Source organism: Hetaerina americana, unplaced genomic scaffold, assembly GCF_022747635.1.
Source record: "Hetaerina americana unplaced genomic scaffold, ioHetAmer1.1.p SCAF_3, whole genome shotgun sequence".
Taxonomy (NCBI): domain Eukaryota; kingdom Metazoa; phylum Arthropoda; class Insecta; order Odonata; family Calopterygidae; genus Hetaerina; species Hetaerina americana.
This window is the reverse complement of record NW_027286874.1, coordinates 71670221-71694038: the sequence shown is the minus strand read 5'-3', so window position 1 is coordinate 71694038 and position 23818 is coordinate 71670221. Positions and strand designations below refer to the sequence as shown.

At 36.3% G+C, this 23818-nt stretch overlaps 1 protein-coding gene across 2 annotated transcripts; it reads right to left on the bottom strand.

Annotated features, from left to right (window-relative positions):
- Positions 1 to 1523: 1523 nt before the first annotated feature.
- On the bottom strand, positions 1524 to 23708 carry Ciz1 (Ciz1 zinc finger protein). 2 transcript variants are annotated; one of them, XM_071588711.1, is made up of 15 exons: positions 23604 to 23708; positions 21297 to 21376; positions 20957 to 21153; positions 19776 to 19843; positions 12571 to 12666; positions 11322 to 11764; positions 10656 to 10770; positions 6825 to 7037; positions 6558 to 6680; positions 6099 to 6335; positions 5917 to 6018; positions 5682 to 5829; positions 4305 to 4400; positions 3749 to 3990; positions 1524 to 2818 (listed from the first exon to the last, which is right to left on the bottom strand). In XM_071588711.1, exons 2-15 carry the CDS (start codon positions 21323 to 21325, stop codon positions 2261 to 2263), a joined length of 2667 nt encoding a protein of 888 aa, XP_071444812.1. In that variant the 5' UTR covers positions 21326 to 21376; positions 23604 to 23708; the 3' UTR covers positions 1524 to 2260. The 2 variants fall into 2 exon arrangements, with proteins under 2 accessions (XP_071444812.1, XP_071444813.1); XM_071588712.1 differs by lacking the exon at positions 21297 to 21376 and having other exon boundaries at positions 23604 to 23685.
- Positions 23709 to 23818: the final 110 nt, after the last annotated feature.

Below are 23818 nucleotides of genomic sequence, written 5' to 3'. Positions count from 1 at the left end.
AATATCACGATGTTTCAACGCCGGAAGCATCTGGTCGTTGAATCACCAGGCAACTAAGCCAAAGATTGCGATCGAGACATGGCATTTGTGTACACTCAGTTCAGCTCTCTGGGAACAAGGTGAATGCGTCTCATTTTCAAATTTATCGGAATTCAGCTTCAACTGTCGTAATAAACGTCATAAAAATAGCACATCCTGTTTAATATGACCAGTGATGAGGAAATATGTTCATCATTTGAAAGACTAAATATGTTAAAAATACGGTTTGGCTTGTTGCTTAGAGAAAAAGAGACCAAGCTATTTCTAATTTTATGAACCTTTGAGAATAGACATGTAAAAATACTTTCAAAACATTAAAAATGATATTAGGGAGAAGAAATAAGGAAGTTACTTCCGAATATCCTTATAAAAAAGAATCGATATTTGGAGGAATGTGGTAAGAAAATACAAAGTAAAACTACTTGATAAAATTAAATAAGACAATTAATACCAATATGAATATTTTGTACAACTAATACTTGACATATTTAATTTAAATAATTTGAAAACGCGTCCACCGAAGAAAGTGATTCGTGAAATTTTCTTTCATCTGACTCATTTACATTTAATATGACGCAAGAGTGAAAAAGATAGCTACAACTAAACCAAAATAAATTTTCTGGAGTTCGCGCAAATTATGTGAATACAAAGGTTGAGTTAATCCACGATTTCCATATTTCATAGCTAGCCATTACTTTGATAATATTTAAGATATAACTGTGATACCACGTACTATTATGCCCGAAAACTGTCGATATCAAGTAAAAACTAGGACAACTCTATTCACTATTTCTCGGTGTCAAAATTGAAAATAACTCCTGGAAGTAGATGGCTGTGGCAATCTGTTGAGTTTAGCCTCAGGAGTGCACTCACCAAAATATCCATTTTGCCAACCATTGTGTTGGCTGATATTTACTGTAGATACTATGTATTTGATAAAAAGAATGAAATACAAGGAATACCTTATATCATAACCTGGGACATATATCTCGTGGAATTCATAGTTATCCTTACCAAGCCCACACACTCATTCACCAAATTTTGGCATTTGTATTTCCCAGATCTGATTTCTTTTGGATTGTCAATTAGGCTTCACATTGCATTAACAGGTATTTTGGGGATTGAGTTTCTGTACCCATTATCATTGACACACTGATTCAATGGTATCATCAAGCCACCTCATCAACTGGCCCTCTTAACATATCTTTTTCAAACAGGCATTGCTGCTCACTGTGCTGTCACCATCAAAATATTTCTTTTCAGTTTTTTTTTATCCTGTTCGGGTACTGAGAATACCCCATTGTCGCCAATAATAACATTAATACCCCTCAGTCATAACTCCCCGAGTCCTCTCCCCATGTAGGACAGCAAGTAATTTAGCATTGACAACCCAAGTTATGATCAGCATAATCTGAATTAAAAAGAATTGTATGGCATTTTCCAGGATAGGTTTTGTTAGGCTCTTAAAAATGAAACAATTCTGGTCCTATAAACACAAGTTTAATATAGACAAAAATATTTTCAAAAGACAACTTAATATGAAGTCACATAAGATGCTGCAATGCAGCATGATGTTTTGCACACTACTTTTCTGAAAAAAATAAAAATAATCTTATGGAAAATGCCTGGTTTTTCAGATGACTACACCATTGGTAATGGAACAACATCAGGTTGGAACTAATTCAATTGGTAATATGAGACTTTCTTAAAGGCAAAATATTAGCATTTGTCACTAATATTTATTATCTTTTGTCATTCATCTCTACCAGCAAGATACAATTACAACATCAAATTTACTTTGTCCATACATGGATGACTCACAATATAGTAAAAATGGATAGATCCAATGGTACTTTAAGGATAATTGAGAAATTGAAAGATTCACTCTTAAAATGCCATTTAACAGCAGACTTTTAAAACTGAAAACAATATTTTCTCATAGGCTCATTTAAGCATCTTTACTTGAAGAAACAGTTGGCTATAGCTACATAAAACATCAACTCAACTTTTATTTATGGCATTAATAAACAAATTTAGCTAGCAAACAATCTGGAATTGGGGAGTAACACTATCATCACACAAAGATAATGTAATGAGTAATTAGGTGCCACATTCATGAAACCTAGGGAAAGATATTATGACATGATCTTATAGTGCAGGATGCTTTTAAATCCATTTCTGGAAACAGTGAATAGCATATCACTTATCAAGGAATGCTTATTTAAACATCGGCCTCCTCAGTTTCTGCTTCATTCTTTTTCAAATCACTTTCAGGGGATTCCTCTTCAGCTGGAGCTTCTTTGACTGGTTCGCTTTCCACTTCAGCCTTGGTCACGGTGGTTTCATTTTCGGCATTGGGCTCCTCCACCACGCTTCCAGCACTTCCCTTCTCACTGTAGCGAAAGCGATCATAGCGCTCTTCATCTTCAGCCCTAGAGTCTTCTTCGTCTTCATCGGATGACTTGTCCTCTTCTATTTCTGCAACTGGTAGGCTCTCGCCCTCAGTGGCACCTGCGGAACTATTGGGCTCAACCTCCCGAAGAAGTTCACCCAGGTCTTTGTCAACATCAGCCCACAATTTGTCATCAATTGCAGAATCCAAATCCTCAGCCTCACCACCTTCACCAGATTCCTGCTTAGGCTCATCATTTGCTGCCTCAGTATCCATTGGACCTGCCTCCTCAGAAGATTTTGCATTCTCTTCTGTCCCATCAGCTTTTTTTTCTTTCCTCTCATCAGTTTGAGTTTCATTCTGCTTTTCACTATTTTCAGCTTCCTTCTGTAAATTGAATATAAATAAATTAATCATACCACAAGTCAGCATAAAATAGAAATGGACACACAATGAAGGTCATTTTAGGTAACTAAGGGAGAACTTTCCTTTGTGTAACTGGCAAGAACAAAACTGCTATCAATGTCAAAGACCCTAAGTTGAAATGAAATCAACAGCTACAAATGCCCCCTTGGTCCAAAACAACAGCACTGACACCCTAACCCAGTGGAAAGTCCAAAAAGATTTGATTGCAACCTTGCACCAGGAATAGACCATATATCTTACATATGCCCGTTCTCCTATGCCAATTATTTTACAACATAAAAAATCTTTATGTAGTGATGTAATTGTACCTGATCAATTTAATACCTCGACAGGGCTTATATGAGTGTAAGGTAAACCATTTGCCTTTAGTGTTAATGAACTACATATTTATTTAATGCATCATATGAAGCCATGTATAGTTGATTCTAAATGATACGATTTTGGTTTGAGGTAAAATGATTACCAAAATGCTATTCTACAATGCTTGCATTTCAAAATAACAGGTTTACTGTACATTTTACCATTTTTAAATATAATACCTGCGAATCCCCATTTAAAAGATCAACTTTCATACACGGGTGATAGCAAATGCCCCAATGATATATTCAGATTTGATGCATTACCCTCACCATCCAGCAGACACAACACAGAAGTACTTAGATAACTGTTAAAAATTGCTGGGTTAGTCATTAATCAAGAATTTAAAAGAAAAACTACAATTAATTTACCCTTGAAATGTCAACAATGTTATTTGCTGGCAAAAAACATTAATCCTCAAATATTCCAAGTTTTACAGCTAAATTCAGTGTTTTTCTTAGTTTTCAAAGATCAACTTTTTGGCTTAGGCACTAACTAGTCCAGCAAAATTAATTTGGTAATGCAATATCTTACCTCAGCTAAATTTTCTGCTTTTTTGGTAGCTTTTTTCATATCATCAGCTTTCTTCTTCTCCATCTCTTTGCGATGAATTCTTTCGGCTTCTCTACGCATTGCCTTGTCATTTCTATAGCTATCTAAATGATATCCCTTTGTGCAGTGCAGTGCGATTGCCCTTTCGCGTTGGTCATGACGAGGAAGATAGCGACGACACAACTCGCAGAATAAAACTTCCACTTTCTTGATGTACTCAACTCCTAAAAATAGATCAGCTGTGTAAGATTCAGACAATCCACTGGTCCAAAATAATTCTAAATAAGTCATCTAAAAGGCAGTGCATAACATATTAATACAGAGACAATTATAACATTAGATGTTACTGCATGAACAAACTGATAAGGATGGTACAATCTAAATTCAATTTTGTTATGCATTGCTAAAATTGAGGGAGACGCAGAAAAAACACAGAACAGTTAAACTTATCATAATGAACTTTTCACAATTTCATCATTTATAAGTCTAAATCATAAAAAATTTCATTGATCATCCAAGAGGAATTGAAGCTATTCACCTAGGCGAACTTCTCTCCTCTTCCTCTCATCCTTTTCTGTTTTATCGGTCTTCTCCTTTGGTTGGCCTGAGTCACCTTCAGCTTCGTCACCAGTTTCTGTTAATTTGAAAAAAATCAATCTAATGATAAAAACACTACATAAGAATAAGTTACGCTCAGGATAGTGCAATAACCAATGAGATTACACAACATAATTCATCGGATAGGGTTCAATAAAAGCATATTCTAACATGGAACATCACGTTTTATTACCTTACAACTAGTCTGTAATCCACCAGCCATCCATTATAAGTCAACATCATTAATACTCATTTATTTATGAAATTACGGAGAACCACTTCCAAGGGCAATCACTAAATCGTCATTGTCACGTATCTCATAATCTCTACCTCAAACATGCCTTCGCACAGCAAATTAATCTAAGATCTTGTAGTCACGTTTAGATAACAAAAATGAAATTTTCCTGAGTTAGCATGTTTTTAATGTCTTCCTTTTCCATTGCTTTCTTTGGGATTCCATTATTTAGCAATTGCCTCCGATATTATTATCATGTTTGTATTGTAAATGGGATTCTTATACCACATAAACAATCTCAATTCATGGTGAAAAATCAGGAACAATACGGCACTTCCCCTCCAAGAGCAGTTTTATTAAATAAAATATACTCAAATTTTTAAAAGGGGAGAGTTCCCGTTTAACATGAATGACAAATACAAGGTGGTTAATTCTTTTATTCTATGTTTATTTGGCAGACTACTTTGATCCAATGTTTAAACATTAGGCACATGCAAATTTTTCCTACCAACAAGCTAAAGGTAGAACACAAAATAATGGTGTTTATCCCTTAAAATGTCATCACTTTCTCATCCATGTGGGTTATTACAATAGATATATGGTTCCAGAGAGATCTATTTTGCACAGAGCAAATTTTGGACAAATGATGAGAGGGTAGGTTTCAGGGAGTAGGTTACCAATAATGAGATGGGACAAGAGTGGATGGAAAGGAAGACAGCAGTTTCACTTAACCACGTGGTCCAATATTTTTATAAATATAGCTAACTTAATCATGATTTTATAAATTTAGGGCAACATCATTTTACCAGTTTCATTTCTTTTCTTATATTTCATGGCAACTCGCCCTTTATATCCACTTGGGTAATGCTCAACCTTTTTCATACTTCCCTGCCTTAGCAAATTTCACCATATCTAATCAGTATAAATGTAATTAAGGACCTCCCTACGTATCTTCACTCAAAATAGCTGCAGCAAGAATTAGCATGACAAGTATTTAAAATAATTTTTTGAATAAAGCACACTCTAACAACACATTTTCTACCAAACATCAGTGTCAACAAATAGCCCCGTAGTACCACTTACCATCCACAACGCCAACAGAATCCAGAATCATGAAATTCTCCATGTCCAAGACTTTATCCTCACCATCAAGTCCACTACCACCCTCGTGCTCCCCTTCAAGGTCAAGTTCCTTCTGACGAAGAATTCTTTGATCTACCTTGGACTTTCGCTGCAGAAAAAGGATATGTACATTCAGGATTGGGTAATATAAGCAATGCATCTTCACATTTTTCACAGAAATTTCACCATGGTTTACCTGCATGTGAACCACAGAGCACAGGTGGTTCTCATATTGCATAGGTGATTGGAAATTCATGTTACAAATCCGACAGTATGGCATGAGAAACTTCCTCAACATCTAGAAATAAAGGTCACATAAATATGGCGAAGGAATAATATGATAACAGTTTCAGTGACGTAACAAGACAAAGAGCTTACACGATGCAAATTTGTTGACTGATGTTTTTCCCTGCTAGCCCTGTACTTCAAGTGGCAAATTGGACAGTATGAGTAGGGATGTATTGGCACATCTCCTTTTTCTTCTTCATATTCCTCCTCTTCAAGCAGATTCTTCCTTTGCTGAGTTCGCATGCGTTGCAAGGATGACTGGTGCTTCAAAGACAACTTGCGCATTGTACTGGCATGCTTTGAGCTGAATAGATGGACTCCATATTCCTGGAAGTCAAGTAAACCAAATCAAAGATGTCCATAAAGACCGCTTTATTTCCGTTTAACTTTCTGCCCATACAAATTACAATTTTAAGTCACACAATCCTATATTAGGCCATTTCAATGAATCACCAAATTATCTATAATTATAATTCAAAAGGAAATGGCGATACTTGATTAAGTGCTATGCTTATTTATGCGAGAAAAGCCTACAGCTTCCATACTCACTTTGTAAGTTATGCATCTCACATTACAGTGAGGACAATGAAGACGAATAAAATGCTTTGGAATCAAATGAGCAAGTTCATCTTCATTCACGGCACGTGAGTCTGAGTCATGTTTGATTGTAACCTGCAAATATTTAAAGCAAGATAATATTATATACATAAATATACACATAATATACATCAAACTTCTTTATAAAACAATGACATTTGCGCAACTTATTATAAATCACATAACTGCATGGTCTTGAACATAAATCAGAAAACACACCTGAACTGAAGATTTCTCAACTTTTTCAGGCTCAGGTTTCTTAGCGGGTTCTTTCTCCCCTTCCTCCTCCTCTTCCCCTTCTTTAGGTTTTTCTTCACCTTCTTCTTTTTTCTCGCTAGTTCCCTCCTTTTCAGTCTCCTCTTTCTCTTCTTTCACAGACTTGACATCCTCTGCTGCATCATCAAAGTCATCAAAATCATCATCCTCCACCTGCTGCTCCCAGATATAAAATCCACATTAACCAGAGGTTTCAAATTTTTATGCACTGATCACTCATTCTAATAATTCTATATGGTCAATTTTTGTTATTTACAACTTTTCAAGTGATTCTCAAGTCATAATTGAAATTATGTACAAATAGAGCAATAAAAATCACATTTAACATAGATGAGGGAGTTAACTGTGTGAACTACTAAACATAAGGAAGCATGCTAGGATACAGTTACATAAAACATAAAGATAACATTAAATTTCATAAACATTGTCGCCAACACAGGAAAAAGTTTTTGCTTATTTGAAATGTCTTTACTTGAATCATGAAGTCATTTTATTCCCCACCACAATTTTTATTTAATCAATAAACAGATACTAGATAGAAAAAAGTACAGAGAGTGAGCAAAAGCAAACATTGAATTTATTACAAGGGAATCAAGAACTATCAAAACTAATGCAATATACTGCTTTCAACTGGACATTAAACTGTATGCTAACTATAATTTCTCCCATATCCAACAATAAGTTACTTTTTTGCACATGTATGCATATAATTGTGTCATCGCAGAACATCATTGATCATATTAATTTTTGAAGAAGTTACAGCGGTAGTCCTGGGAAGACGTTAGAAATACTTTTGAAATAAACAGTTCCAGGTTTAACTTTGTGGAATTCCTTCATTATGAGGGTAAACAAGAAACTTAACATTTCCACAATGAAAATGTGACATTTCACGACCATGGTTGTGATGATGCACAGCATCGAAGCTATGGTTGTGAAATATCAAATCTTCATTGTGGAAGTGAAAAGTTTCTTTTTTACCATCATACCTTTTGAAATGTTCTTCTACCATGCCTTGAAATACATAGTAGTCACAAAAACACTGCCTTACACATAGATTAGTTCCCATAACTAAAAAGATTTCACATCTATTAAAGGCAGTGGTCACAAAGACAGAAAATTAGGCAAGAGGGTGCTAGTCAAAAGAAAACATTTTTAAGTGGATACAGGCATTAAAAAAAAAATGAAATCCTGCTCAACAAGATTTAAACCAGACTTAGCAGCCAAGACTAACACTATTGATTGCAATTTTGAGGATAATAAAATTTTGATCTTCAAAATCGAGGATTCATAAAATCAGTCATCCAACTACCTAGACATAAAAATATTTTTCTTGAAAGGCATTGGTCAAGACTAAACAGAAATCAAAAGAATAGGGAAATATAAGATGTAAAATCAAAATTTCACTGAAGTATGTCATTTCAAGCACACTTACCAGCTTGAGACAAAGGATCTTTCCAGAAAGGAATATTAAATTTATGCTTCTCTAATGACTTTTTACACCATGACCTATATGCTCACCAACATATTATCATCAGGTTCTTTTACCAAGTTCTTTTTCAGCAACTTATTTGGAGATCTTACGAACCTATAGACTTGGTTTTTACAAAACAAAATTTTAAAATTTACTTTCCAAATCTGGGATTAATTGAAGTTCAAATTTCTAAAATGGTTATTTTATTCAGAACCTCTGGGCTATTAATTAGACCTACTTGTTACAGCAAACAGCTTATCTGTAACATTAAGGCCCAGTTTCACTAATGACCATCAACAGTTGATCTGAGATTTTCTTAATTTGGTAGATGACTTTGTTAATTTCAGTTCACTAATGAAAAATAGCATTAATTGAGGATCAAGCTACAGGTCAAGTTTATTTTTGAGGTTGTGTGATCAAACCTTGAACCAACAAAATGTTAAATGTTAATATTGTTAACTGGCAAATTAAAAGAAATTATTTATTTACTTGAACAAAGGAACAACAACAGGCTCATTAGCAATGTCTTTAATCACTTAACAGCTAAGTAAATAATGAAAATATGTTAAAACCACAATTTGATTCCATAATAGATATCAAATGGACATAAAGAGTTCAAATGATCTTATATTCTCCAAAGAGTCAATAATTAAAATCCTATTATGTTTTGTATTGGGGACTATTCCACTACATTTGCTTGATGGTTACACATTATACATTTTAAGTTATCTGGTCATGCAATGATAAATAATACTATCACCAATCAAGAAAAAGATGTTGGTCAAATGATCATCAATGAAACAGAGGTCAGCGAAACTGGGTCTCTATATTCCAAAACAACACCCCATTAAAAGGTATGTAGTAGATGATCACAATAATACTCTTGTTCTAATTAGAAGGATCAATATGACCACATAAATGCACATGCATTTTGACTTTTTCCTTCAACAAATGGGCCCCCAGATACCTTTTACCTAAATGATTCATAGTATTTGATCTACTTAGAAAAAACTAGTTTTCCCAATGGTTGTTAATTGTTGTTGTTGTTTTTAATAGTTGTTAGTCTATATAAAATAATTTTTGGCATAAAAATAGATACCTGTGCATGGTAATTATTAATTATATATAACGAATTATTTTTATTTATCTTTGGGATGAATACTTTAAAAATGGTCGGAATTATTATTCTCCATCCATATCACCATAATAGGACAAGATGGGTGAATTTATTACAACATTAGGAAGGAAAATTTGAGGTAATAAATTCAGATGATATAGTCTCGGCTAGTGGGTTAAGTTACCCTCATCAATGAGAGATGAACAAATTTTATAGTTCAAAACATGCCCTTTTTTGCTCAAATTCCACCACATAGAAATGGAAAGAGAGAAAGTTTTATAAGACAGTGAATGGCATAAATGAAATTTCATCTTGCATAGAAAAAGTATGACAATGCATCACCTGTGGCATCACAGAGAGACATGGTACTTAAAAATGGCTGAGGGTGCACAGAGGCATCTGCCACAGTTGGGCCCCCTAGTCATTGGCTCTGTGATCTAACCCCTGGACTACCAATTATCATAGATGTATTAAAGAGATGACATTTCAACCAAAACAACAGATTTCAATTGGGGAATCTTTAAACATCATGGAACTGATCTAGTACACACTGCTATTCTTTCAGTTTATGGATAGCCCTGGTGGTGTATGAAAATTTCATGAGTTTGTTCTTTGGGAGCAGAAAGAAAAATATGAGAAGTTTGTACTTAAGCATTATACATGCCCTGATTTCTAAAGGAAAACTCAAACTCCATGACGCTATCATAGTCTTTGAATCCAAATGGGTAGCAACAGGAGCAGGGGAATGAAAAATATTCTAGAAAACTGAACATCAATGACATAGCAAAAGGTGAATGTTTAGTTAAATTCAAGAGAAAATGCTATGAGGAGGACCGAAAAGTAACGGAAATTAAGCTGCGGTGGGGAGCGAGAGTGGGGGAAGCCTTTGTTTGGCCGGTCGTACGTCAGGCTCATGCCACCTGCGTCAGTATGCACACCGCTGTTGCTGTGACTGGATCAGTCGGTCTGTAAGAGCTATTTCAGTGAAACAACTTTTTTCATTTCGGCAAAAAATGTGATGGCGGATTATCAAGCGCAACGCGCTGCAGTGAAATTTTGTTTCCTGATGCGGAAATCGGCCCGCATACACAAGAGTAAAGAAACACCAGTTAGAATGAATTTTCACAATTCAATGTATTTTTAGGGGCAAGATTAACCAAATTGAAGAAGAATGGCTTGAACTTACCTTCACTATATCATCCCAGGTGTCCTCATCTCCATCCTTTTCTTCATCATCACTGATAATTTCTTCCTCCTTTTCCTCCTCCTCCTCTTCTTCTTCACATTCTGCTTCTCTCAACCTGGTAAGGAACCACAGTCATAAGTATATAATACCATCCTCCGCGACCCTCCCAAAGATCAATCCTAGCTAAACTTTGACAATATGCTGTGCTTTGTGCAGGAATGTATTAATCCGCAAGAATTTTAGTTATAACTGCACTAATTCTTTTTTCCAATGGTAAAATCTTTCCTGAGTAAACCTTCCTAGTTAAAATAAAAAAAAAGCCTAACCCACATAACATTTCACATGCACCCACCCACGTATTTTGCATCCTTTTTGGCTACTCAACTCTTGCCAAGAGATGCCTTGATTTCATCGCACTTTTTGGTGCAAACAGAAGAAAAAGAAATTTCTTGTAGGTTGTGAGGCATTTTAACCATGATTTCAACAAACAGCTTTTTTTTATACTGAAGAATAGTGAAAATGGGTATTGATTATGCTCTTGTAAGCTTGTAAGGCTTTTAGCACATCTCAGGCTAAATATTTTTTCTTTTCAACATCAATAACAACATGGCTTCTCACATTTATCTCTTTTCATCATTTTTTTTATAACTTCTTTATTGCTATTACCTCCTAAACTTTTGCGTCCTCAACTTTTTCAAGTAATCTTGTGGTCTAGCTGAGATAATTCTCTTGCGTACAGAGTATGGGTGATCCATAATACTCTTCTTCAGCAAAAGACCATCTGTTCGCCTCACGAGCACCACTCTCGGAACGCCACGGATAACCCTCCTGAGGCGTCCACGATCCAGGCTCCGACCCCTGTAGCCACCCCTCAGGGATGGGCGCCTGCCCTCCATCATGGAGGACTCGCCCCTGTCTTCCAGCCTTTCCTTGCGATGGGAATATTCATCCCGAGAGCTATAGCCACTGTGATCACCATGACTGTGCTCTCTGTAGCTTCTCCTATCGTCACGATAACTCCTCCTCTCCTCCCCATAACTTTTGTCTTCGAAGCTGTAGCGGGTGTATTCGCTAAAGCTTCCTTCATGACTGCGTCTGCTAGAGGATGCCTGCATGCAGAAATGCAATAAAGAGATAATTATACACTATAGTGGAGGCACCAGAGTCATACAGCGATGAGATTTTTTTCTAGACTCCTATAATATTTAATTTTTGGTGCTATTTTTCGTGCTTCATGTGTTGCCAGTAATGCAAATGCTTCAGTGGGTATGGGATCCTCTGACATTGGGTTTCAACGTATGTAACGTAACCCCAGTTGAATCATCACTTTATTACTGGGCTCAAATTAAAGCACATTAGATGGCTAATTAATTATAACAATCTTTATCAGATGTGATGACAATCAATCAAGCACAAATAAAGCCAAAAATGGATCCACATCACATACAAGTGTTGTTTCCATTCCTTATGATTGAAGCTTATGGAAACATTCACTTTTGCCAATTGAGTATATTTTCTCTCATGTAAGAAGAGCCCAAATTCCACAACTACCTCCATTACAGCTCCATTTCCAGGCCCAAGAATAAATCCAGGACATTTAATGCATCGACATTAGTAAAATAACATGATGAACTCACTTTTCTTCTGATATTCAACAGAAGTTTGGTCAAATGAATTTTATACATTTGATTATATTTTAAATCATTCAGCCGTAACAAGATAAAACAGTCATGCATATTATGAGGAAAGTGTGTTGTGTAAAACATTTTCATATTACAATGCTTACTGAAGAATAATATCTAATGAATTCCCTGTATATTGAAAGGGTCATTAACAGGCACACTCTTTTCTGATATGAAAAGTCATTATTTTACTGTACAAATAATTCCTTCACTCCCTCGAGTCAAAAATCTACCTGCATATAGCCATGATCTGTCTTCATTCTTTTACGTGGTGATTCATCTGGTGACCTACGACGGCCATGCTCACGACCAGAATATCCAGATGCTTCCTGAAGAGAGAAAGAACACTTCCATCAATCACATTAATTCAAATGATGTCCATTATATAAAAAGAAGTTCTTTCAAAACTTTGTGGCATTTCCTTGCACATTCATCATTTAAATAAAGATGTCAACCAAGCGGATATTATTAACTAGAAAGATCTTTAAAGTATTAAACTTTTGCAGTATCATTTCAATACCGTTGAAAATAAGAATATATTCTTGTCCCCTTAACATACTGTGGATCAGAGAGGATATGAATTTTACTTCAATTTTTTTTGCCAGCTAAATAACATAGTAGAGTATCTATTACCTGATGCATAGACTATCAATGCATCCCCAACTCTCCCAAGGATCTTAAATACTTGTGACATATTCCAAATGAGGTCCAACTAGAGCAAAATAACACCTTTCTTTATCTTTCTCATTACATTCCCCTACCTTACGTTTCCACGAAACCAAGTTCCTTTAAAGTGGATCAACATATTGTCCTGATATGTTCTCCCCATGAAAGGCATGGCATTATGCTCACGAAACTGTTTCGTGAGAATTCATGGCTGACAGAGGCACAAGCATTACATTCACTCACATAACTATCTTTTATGGATTCAGAGGCACAAATTTTATCAATTCTACGTGGGTTATATGCTGTTTTAACACAAGTGTTTATTTTTTCTATTATTTATGGGATCTGAGAGGTGAAAAAACCTGTTCTGAAGTGACAAAAAGAGTTGGATTCTACTTTCTTTATCCCAATATATATCTTTAATATATACTTCCATTTTGTCTCCAAAAGTTAATGTTCTTCTGCTTCTTTGCAACTTTTCTGACCCCGATTTCATCCAACATTTTAACCATCCTTCCTCTTCTCTTTCCCCCTTCCACTGTCCCCTCAAACTGCTCTTTCTAGTATTCCTCATCTTCGAGTTATACGCCTACCCATTGTCTTTTTCTCCATTGGATCACATTGAGGAAAGTTCTCTCTTTTCAATCTTTTTCAAAACCTACTCCTTCAAACATCTTATTCGTTCCAATCTCCTTTAAGTCCACATCTCCAAATCCTCAATTCCATCATCTCTTTTACTCAAGGTCCAAGTTTCACATCCATACATCATTACATTCCACACTTAGCACTTCACTATTTCCTCCCAGCTCCTGTTCAAGACTACTGCGTAGGAACCTTCTCATTTGATTGAACACTTCCTTTACCATGGGTATTCTTCCTCTAATTTCTACACCCCTCTTCAAGTTTTCAGTTATCATACTTCCCAGGTATCTGTACTTTCCAACTTGCTCAATCCTTGTTCCATTCATACACTATGATTTACTCTCATCACTTTTGTCTTCATACCATAATCCTACATTTCTTTTTACAACAAAAAACAACTTCTTTGCAATACCTGCACATCATCTGCAAGTAACACTATTTCATTTGTGAATCTTATGCTCCTTATCCTCAGACCCATAATACTTATCCCATTTTCTCCAGTTAGTGTGCCGCTCATATAGATGTTGAATAGTGTAGGAGAGCCAGCAACCCTGTTCCACTTCTCCAGACACACTTGTCAATGTTATTTTCATGTACACTTAATGCTGCCTTTTGTTTCATAAGGATTTCCTTGAAAAATCTTCTTTCCAATTTACCTTTTTTGTTTTCAGCACCTCCAGTAGCTCATCTAATTTAAAATGATCAAATGCTTTTTTCCAAGTCAACGAAACAGTCATTCCTCTCCTTATCACAAACATGCCAATGAGAGTATTCTATTCAAATTTTAAATTAGGTTCTGGCAAGGCTAAGATTGTTATTATTTAACTCATTTACCAGAAGGAAGGCACATAAAGATATTTTTACATTTATTATACAAGAAATTGACTTCAAAATTTACAAGCACATTTCCCACAACAGGGTTAATAAACAGGTACCAAAATCTCAAGTTTGACTTTAAGAATATCTTCCATATGAATAGATTGAAGTATCGACTAGGGAATTTCTAAGGGTAATTTCATTAACAAATGTGATAGATTAAAATTGAAATTTCAGCAATACAAATTAATTGAATAAACATTTCTTAGTGACAGCACTTGTGGCATTTGGTTCTCAGAAACATACTGTCTGTCTGCAGATTTTCACATCTCAATTGCAATTTCAGCATCAGAGCACAGCAGAATTGGAAATTTCCCTTTTTATTTACTGTTGGAGTAAAAAGTTCATGGCTCAGTTGATGAAAGTTTTGTCATACTATCTATGCTGAAAGAGCTCCAAATAAGTCAAAATACATTATCATCAGCCATTTAGCTGTTCCATTGTGTACCTGCCAGCATTTGATATATCAATGCCTAATGGACTTTTTAATGTAAAATAAGCTTCTATTTTCCCTTGGCATCATTAGCTACTGCTGCATAGCAGAGTGCATGCAATAACACCTATACTCTTTTTTTGGTAAATAAGATCACATCCGAAAGACCATTGTGCGCAGTTATTAACTCCCATTAATTGCCATTCCTTTTGGAATACATGGCAAGTTTTTTCAATGAGCCAAATTTCAAGATAAAAAGTGTCACGCACAAGACAGCATTGTAAAAAAATTATCCATACCAATGTTTCCCAAGCTTCCTTTGCAGAACGCTGCAAGATCCTTAATGGCTCTATCTCCCTTTGTTTCTTTTCTCAATATTGTTCAACTTTCCAGCAGATATTAGACCGATTAGAGGATAGGAATTTTTACCACCACAAATCCAACAAATTTTTATTCCATATCCTGTCATTGTCATTTTCATCTAAACAGAACATATTCTATTGCAACGAAGTTCATGCATTGTGACTGAATTTGGATGGTTGCCCAGTTTTCACATACAATTAGGCATTTCAACATTTCCTCTAAGTTGAAAGCTTCATCTCCCATCTCAATATTTTCCATTAAAAATACACTAATTATTTGCATTGCCTCTATAACATTTCCCAGTGAATAATGTAAGTAACATTCTATTTTAGCATCATTCGACAAAAATGGGCACAAATATTTTTAATGATGTTGTACATACAATTGCTTTTCATGAATTTCTCAAAATACTACTTCCATGATTTTTTCATTTCCAAATCTACTATCAATAATTCTGCCATCATATCTTCCTTAAACTTACTAACACCTGATCATATGTAAAAAGTAACCATGGGAATCAAACAAAAATGAAAATAATACAGCCACTGGAAGAACAACGTTTGGCCCTTAGCATTTACATATTTTCCTAACATGAAAAGATATCCAATACTCAAATACTAAAAGATGGTTTCAAACTATGTAGACAACAAAAGCCTTGGACCATTCGTGTGATACCATATAAAATATGCAGAGTGGCCATTTCATCCTCTTCAGAATTCACATACCAGGGTTGCCTGGACATAGTTCTAATTGGGCCCAGTGCTGTGCACGCATCACGAATATTTTCTAATTCCATTTGCATGAGCTATTGACAGCAGGAGTGGAATAAAAATCACTGGAGCACTACCATCTGATTGGCAGCTATTAAGTACAATGCAAGAATACAACGCTCCAGAGAATCTAGAAAAGGTTTTGTGGTACCTGTGGACCATGGATTTTGAACAATGTTAGAAAATCCAGTTATTGACATGACGATTAAATCATTTCGTGCATGCAATACTTCAGATAATGCACTCAAAATATTATTCACAATATTTTGCTTAATTTTTTCATGCCACAGCAGCTCACTTTAGGATAGCAACTTATGAATGCTCGTTACAGTATTGTTTGCCCTGCTTTGCCTATTTTAAAATTCCCCTTCCATTCCTAATGTCTCTCTATGGGGGCTTGGGGGCGGATCCTTCCGCTACCTGCAGCATTGGGACATATTCCCTACCAGTGTCCTTGGGGGAGGAGACGATTGTATTTTGAATGTCCACGTGGTAGTGGAATTTTCCCTTCTTACTTTTTCAATTCTAGCTTGTGGATACATTTTTACTACATTCAATGGGGTAATTGTTTTTTAGTTGATAGTATATGTATTTGCATTCATATAAGTTGAAATGGTTTTTGCATGTATATATACGCCACTGTGGGTTGCAGAAGTCTAGGAGTACAGCATTGGAATACATACCGGAGGGCCTGGGTTCGATTCCCAGTCAAGCCTCTGGGCACCTGCAGCTCAGCCCAAGAAATGTGATCTTCCAGGGAAACTATAACTGCCAAAGGGAAAGGAACTGGCCCCCCAACTCTACTGTGTGAATATCACACGCCGTCGGGCTTAGTCTCTACCATCTCCTACCAAACCGACCTTTGGGTTGATTTCTGTGTTTATGATTTTCTTTATGGTATACCCCACAGTGGGTGCAAGTTTGCATGGATGTGTTGTTTTTGCAAGTGGTTTTGCTTTCCTTTATGGGTGGTGACCTAACACCATCTGCCACATGCCCTCATGGCAGTTGCGGGGTATTCCAGGGTCCGTACAATAAGTATTGTGACTGGTTTGCCGTAGCCTCAATTGAGCGGTGGAAGGGGGTCCGACCCGTCGGCTCAGTAGAGGGGTCCCCCGCCACTCAGGTGCACTTTAGTTCAGTCCCCTACGGGCATGCGTTGAGATAGGTGGTGGATTTTTGCGACGTACGATTGCTTGTGGTGTTGTTGCACCAACATGGAATGCACCGTTGAGCAACACTACGCTGTGAAGTTTTGCGTTAAACTCAGGAGATCCACCATGGAGACCCTTGAACTCATTAAACAGGCTTATGGAGATGATGCCTTAAGCCGCACAAGAGTTTTTGAGTGGCACAAAATGTTTAAGGAAGGCCAGGAGCTCGTCGAAGGCGAGCACTGTGTCGGACGCCCGAAGACCGCTCAAACTGATGCCCAGGTGGGCAAAGTGAAAAAAGTTTTGGACTCTGACAGGCGTTTAACCATTGCCCTTATCAGTGAGGAGACCGGCCTTTCAGTCGAAACCGTTCACACCATTGTAACAGAGGATCTTGGGAAGGGTAAAGTGTGCCCGAAGCTGGTGCCAAAAGTCTTGAGCTTGGAACAAAAACTGTCGCTGGTGGAAATTTCACAAGAAATTTTGGACTGCATCCAGGAAGATGAAGATTTTCTAAACAAGTTATTACCTCAAAGCATAGCTCACAAGGAACTCAAAGGATATCAGTTCGACTCCATCGAGGCGGTTCAAGCAACAACGACAAAGCATCTCAACAGTATTCCGGAAACCAACTTCCAGCAGGCTTTTGACGAGTGGCAGATGCGCCGAACTAAGTGTATCGATGCAGGAGGAATGTATTTGGAAGATTATTAAGTAATTGTAATGATAATTGCAATAAATTTTGATTTTTGGAACCAGTCCCGATACATATTGTACGGACCCTGTACGCAGATGTAGATTCATGAATTACAAATTGATGGCCAATCCCCATAACCTCTTTTCTCATACAATGGCACTTCCTCGTAAATAATACCACGATATTAAAATTGATCAACAATAATCATAATACAAAAACTACATCATGGCATCTGTGTGGACATAGGTAAGGCCTTACCCATTAAGTCATAAGCATGTAAATTCAGCTTTGAGATATAGTGAGGCCGATACTTTACGGAAGTCCACTGGTAACGAACAAAGAAAGAATGAAAGACTTCGCATTTCCATGGGAAAGAATTTATTGTATCCACTATTTTCGCTACCCTAGTATCACCTGGACTGGTAACAAAAAGTATGCACTCATATATTGTCAATGGGTGGGATAGGGCAGGGGATAGTGGGAAGGAAAAGGGAGGAGGAAACCGGGGTGGGTGTGACGTGAGCAGAGAGAGACCAAGATGGGGTGGGGAAAGGGTTGGTGTACGGTGGTTAGTCACTGAATTCGGTAAGGGGGGAAGATGTCATTAGTTATACTCTGGTAGTAGTTGCAGAATCACAATCACAACCAAGTACTAAGTGAGGACCCCACAGTGAAGTTCCAGAAAGAGTACAAATATGTAATTTCCAACACCCAAACCCTTCCTCAAACCCGAACAAAGGGGAAAATGATAGATATAGGTCTGGTGGCCCTTAAATTTTACGGCATGCCCAAAATTCAGAAACCATCCACCCTGTGGTTTCTGGGATTGGCTGCCCTGCGCATCACTAGTCCTGACAGTCAAGGAAAATTTTATAGAACAATCAAAGTTTCGTGCGACATACAGTTTAACAGGATTAACCAAAGCCTTAAATAAAATAACCCAGCCAAATAAGTCCTTTCTAGAGTAGTTGGACATTTAGAATCTCTTCACAAGTGTCCCCAAAGAGGAAGCAATGAACCGCCCTAGCGATGGGTTACATGCTAAGGCAACAAAAACCATGAATGATAACCTAACAGGCCTAATTAAGTGTAGTCGACAAACCAAAATTATTTCGTGCTCATTGGCAACCTTTATCAACAAATAGATGGCTTGGCCATGGGACCCAACGCTGTCACCTCTTTGGTCCGAAATATTTTAAAATTATTTATAAACAGGATTATTAAACAGTGAAAACCCCTCTTAAAACACGTACACTATTGGCTCTGATATGTAGACGATATGTCATGCCTATGGTCAGGAACGAAAGGATACTAGACATTTTTTAACCCTTGTCAATACACGAAACAGAAACATTAAATTCAAAATGGAAACCCAGGAAAATGAAAGACTACATTTTCTTGATCTAAGCATCTATATTAAAAATGGACAACACAATTTTGCCGTCATGTGCAGTGAGCATTAAAATTCAAGAACTTTAGTGTAAAAATTATTTGCCTAAACTGGAACTCAAACCCAGATCCCTTGATTTTTGGCAAAGTGCTTCAATCAATTAAGCTACTGAGGCATTCTCTTACACATAACTTCTAGGGGCTTTAGAGTATGTTATGAAACAAAATTGAGAAATCGAGGGATCTAGGTTTACATCCAGGTCGAGACAAATCATTTTTTCTTCCATGTGAAATTTTGATACGAATTTCCAAGTGTATTAAACTAATCTTATTACTATATCTACCTTTGAAGCTAAAAAAGTTCTACATAAAATTACATTTAATGTAAATTTCCATAGGTACTACAAGGGCATGAAATACATATATCAATGCCAAGAAAACCACTTACTTGACGGGGGTATCTCCGGTAGCTTGGATCTTCCACTGGTCCTCTTCCAGAGTACCTTTCTCCTCCACCTTCACATTTGAATTAAAGTATTTTCACAATATGACTTGGCACAAATATTAGGTACATAACATTGCATCATTATTTTAAAAAATTGAAAAAAGAAAGAGTATTTGAATACACAAATAATAATAATGAAGAGAATTACGAACTTCAGCGAAAGATTGTATGTAAAATTTATTCTAAAAATGCAACTTAAAACAGTTTTTGTAGTTTATAGAACCATTGAAACAATTAAAATTTGATACATAAACTACATCATGCAGGGAAAACAGAACTGAAAGTTTAGTTCATTTGCACTGCACTTTCAGGACAAATGGTTAGAATCTTTCTGGATTAATTACTGCTTCCAAGATATATCTGGGATATATCCAGAAACTTTCCATTTCCACATTTACATCAAGGCGGGGGATGATGCAAAACCACCACAGTTCTTAAAATACCATTCTATGGTAACCAATGAGATGAAATTATTGCAGATACAACAAATAATTGAAGCTACATTATAAGATTGCATTGTGGCAAACAGTATTAGAATAGAAAATGCACCATCAAGATAGCCACTTAGAGATTTAAAATTCATTTTTCATGGCTTTCGAAGGTCAAAAATCATCATTACCACAGATATTTAAAATCAACTGTTGAATAGTTTGACAAAATTAATTTCTTAAGCATGAGGATTCATAATTTAATGGTAGCATGGAGCAACTATGGCACAGCCCAATAAGATCAGTTATTATCATAATCTTATGAATTTCTTTCCCAGCAATGATAATGATTTCATTCATGTAGACATTAAAGTATTTCGGCAGTGTTTTGGATATCAAAACATTTACTACTGCCATGTTTTCACACTGGTACCTTTCAATAGGGCACGGATGAATTTAAGAACTTTTAGTACTGTTATTTGGCACAAAAACCAATTATACATTGAAAAAAATTTCAGACTGAAGTGATGATTGCAATTCAGGATATTGCACCATTTGAAAAATATTTTCCATTTTATTGAGTTCGGTTTATAATTATTTAAGGTTCAAAGGTAACATTTATGTTTTATTTATTATAGACCTTTCAAATGCATTTAAAAAGAGTGTGCCACTGGCCAATGTGCTGAAAAGTCCTACCTTCTGAGGGATATCGACCACGCTGTTCAAATCCAGTTGGGTTTTCTTTGTACCAATTTGAGCGGCCTCGGCCAGACCCTGTGTAGTTGTTTCCTCTTCCTCTGCTACCTCTTCCACCCCAACTCCCACCTTCTCCATCTCCACGGTATGAACCTCTCATATTGTAGCCCCTACCTCTGCTCATACCAGGGTTAGCCCTGAAACCACCACAATCAACTATGAGAAACAAATCCTTAGGAGACAATTTGTCTGTCACGTTATCCATGGATATTACCAATGGTGTGGCACGAGTTTAAAGTTGCATTGATCTAAGTTTTCAGGGAATAGCAATTAAACTCACCCAACCTTAAGATATTTTGTGAAGCTCATCTTCAAATTTTGATAATATACCAATTAAATTGGTAATCGAGTGTAACACACCTGCAAAGTAACACAATTATTATAACTTGAAAATATCTTTCTTCATATGCCTCTGCATAAACATTCTTCCACTGTTATTTGAATATTGCAAAATTGATGCTTCTGAAGATGGTCACATGTAATCAAGTTCCAATTATTTCATGACATTTTGCATCTGATTCATGTTACAGCACATAACCTCCTTCCATTTCAACTTTAAAAACATAACTGTGCATGTTAAATATATTATAATAAAATTTTTTAACATCATGTAATTCCATTTCTTTAAAGTTCATGCTACATAGTGTATGTTAATCTTCTCAATAAGCAGGACCTCCTGGTGCCTACAAGCTGTAGGTACAGTGTATGATTATCTTCTCAATAAGCAGGGCCTCCAAATGCCTTTAAGCTGGACAATTCTTATATGTTTCCATCACTAGATTCTAAACAGTCTTTTTACTTTTATCGCGACTGTTTAATTGTAAAGTTATTATAAGTCACCAGTCACAGGCAGTTTTATTATGTTCATCCTTGTGTGCCTTTAAGAAGGTTAAACATTTTGTTTTGGTGAATATCCCAAGATCCCATTGCTTCATATTATATATACCTAATAAAAAAAATATCACAAATAAAATCACGATGACAAACATATTGATGTGCCCATGATACAATACCAGTTCACGAGGCCTTTTGAGTCCTTTCAAGTCAGTTCATATAAGAAACTCTGCTTTAGGCTTCAAAAATGATCAGGCATTCTCCAAAATTTTACCTCGTTCTATCTGGAAACAGCCGAGGATGAAATCCTTAGGTACTTATTCTGTGATCTCTTGATAACATAGGAATGAACTACACAGATAGTGGAGTTCCTGCCACACTTCCGATGAGAGGATCAAACGAAGATTATTCAAAACAAAAACAGCCAAATTCAAGATCCTTTGACCAATGGCCAATTAAATCAAAACTTGAATCGTGTGGTGGACAATCCTGCTTGTACTGTCAATCTAAATACATTTAAAAATATGAAACTATTCCAGGTGGCATTGAGTTTCATCGATGAAGAATGTTCAAATTCCTTTTATAGCTACCGTCACCACAGTTTCGTATTTATTCCTTCCCGAGTGAGCACACAAGTGAGGCTTCATTTCTTAAACTCAATTCAAGCCGTAGGCTACCAAATTCTGTTTTCAGGGTAGGAATGATGACAATATTTCTCGAATCTGCCTTGGCTAGTATCTTTCTATAATCAACATTACTTCCATTCTCCAAATCTTCATTAAAAATCTACGAGGTGACTGCTCAGTGTCTCTTCAACGTATGCTCAACAGGCAATACTTCATAACCAAGCTAGGGACGTTCAAATGATGCAGAAGTTTTTATCGCGGCATGGATAGATTCACTCCATTTCTTCACTGCTCAATTACTTCTATTCGAAGTAGCGAATCCAGAAAACTGAAATGCCCTTACTATGACGAAAGAGAGGCATATCACACACTAATACAAAAAATTACGTCAGGTTAAAGACTACTGCAAGACGCAACCAATATGTCACCGGTTATTGATAAACGGTAACATTACATTTAATATTTCACGAAATTATTACAGCCATTTGGGTGTTAGGGGCCTGAATATTGATTATTAAAACGCCAAAATGAGGTCGAATACCACCTAAACAAATAAGAAGTAATAATCGAGCTGATTAGAGATATAAACGTTGAATACAGAAATTATAGTGGAACAAAAACTGCCCACTATCAATATTATTGCACAAAATACATCCGAAACGAACAGTTTAGTGGTTCAACGAAAGAATATAAATGGTCTACTAAATTTAAGGGACAAAATTTTTCCAGGAGCCCCAGAGTTGCGAAATTTCTTCGGCGAGGTAAGGTTGGAAGGAGAAGGCCATTATCATGGCCATAGAAGTAACTCGCTCCGTTGCAACGGCGTGATGAGGCAGCTCGGTAGAACGCTAATTTTATTCACAAAAATGACAAGCCCATCACGATAGATAATATGAAATTCCATCTAAAGTTAAATTATGGAAAATATTTGCCCACATTACACCCCAGATAACGAAACAATTCATCCGATTGACTGAAGTTGGCTGGTACCTATTAGCATGTATTAAGCCGGTCGTTGTACAAAAATAATTGGCCTCACTACGCTGTAAGCTTGGTAAAAATTATGTTTTGTTACGTTTTACCAATGAAAATGAAACATTCACAATCCATTAAAGTACTTTACTAACCTTTATTCCACAAAAATTGTTGCGCGTAACTCAAGCTTCCATGGGTTCTTGTTGGAATTCAATTGTAGTCGACAGATGGCGATGGCGCTTGCCGCTTTACTAACGTCATGGCCGCCAGTCAACTCAGGTAATTACTGGACTTGATAGAAGGAGAATTGTGGGTTACATGCTGTGATTCTAACTCTCGGCTAAAATTGCTTTTACCGACGGATTTT

What these genes read in the sequence shown, in the direction of transcription:
- Ciz1 (XM_071588711.1), bottom strand. Translation starts at nt 21,325, where the DNA reads ATGAGCTTCACAAAATATCTTAAGGTTGG. An exon ending in ACCGGAGATACCCCCGTCAA is followed by an intron (nt 12,667 to 19,775) that starts GTAAGTGGTTTT and finishes TTCTCTCTTCAG; the next exon opens with GAAGCATCTGGATATTCTGG. An exon ending in GAGGAGAGAAGTTCGCCTAG is followed by an intron (nt 3,991 to 4,304) that starts GTGAATAGCTTC and finishes ATCTATTTTTAG; the next exon opens with GAGTTGAGTACATCAAGAAA.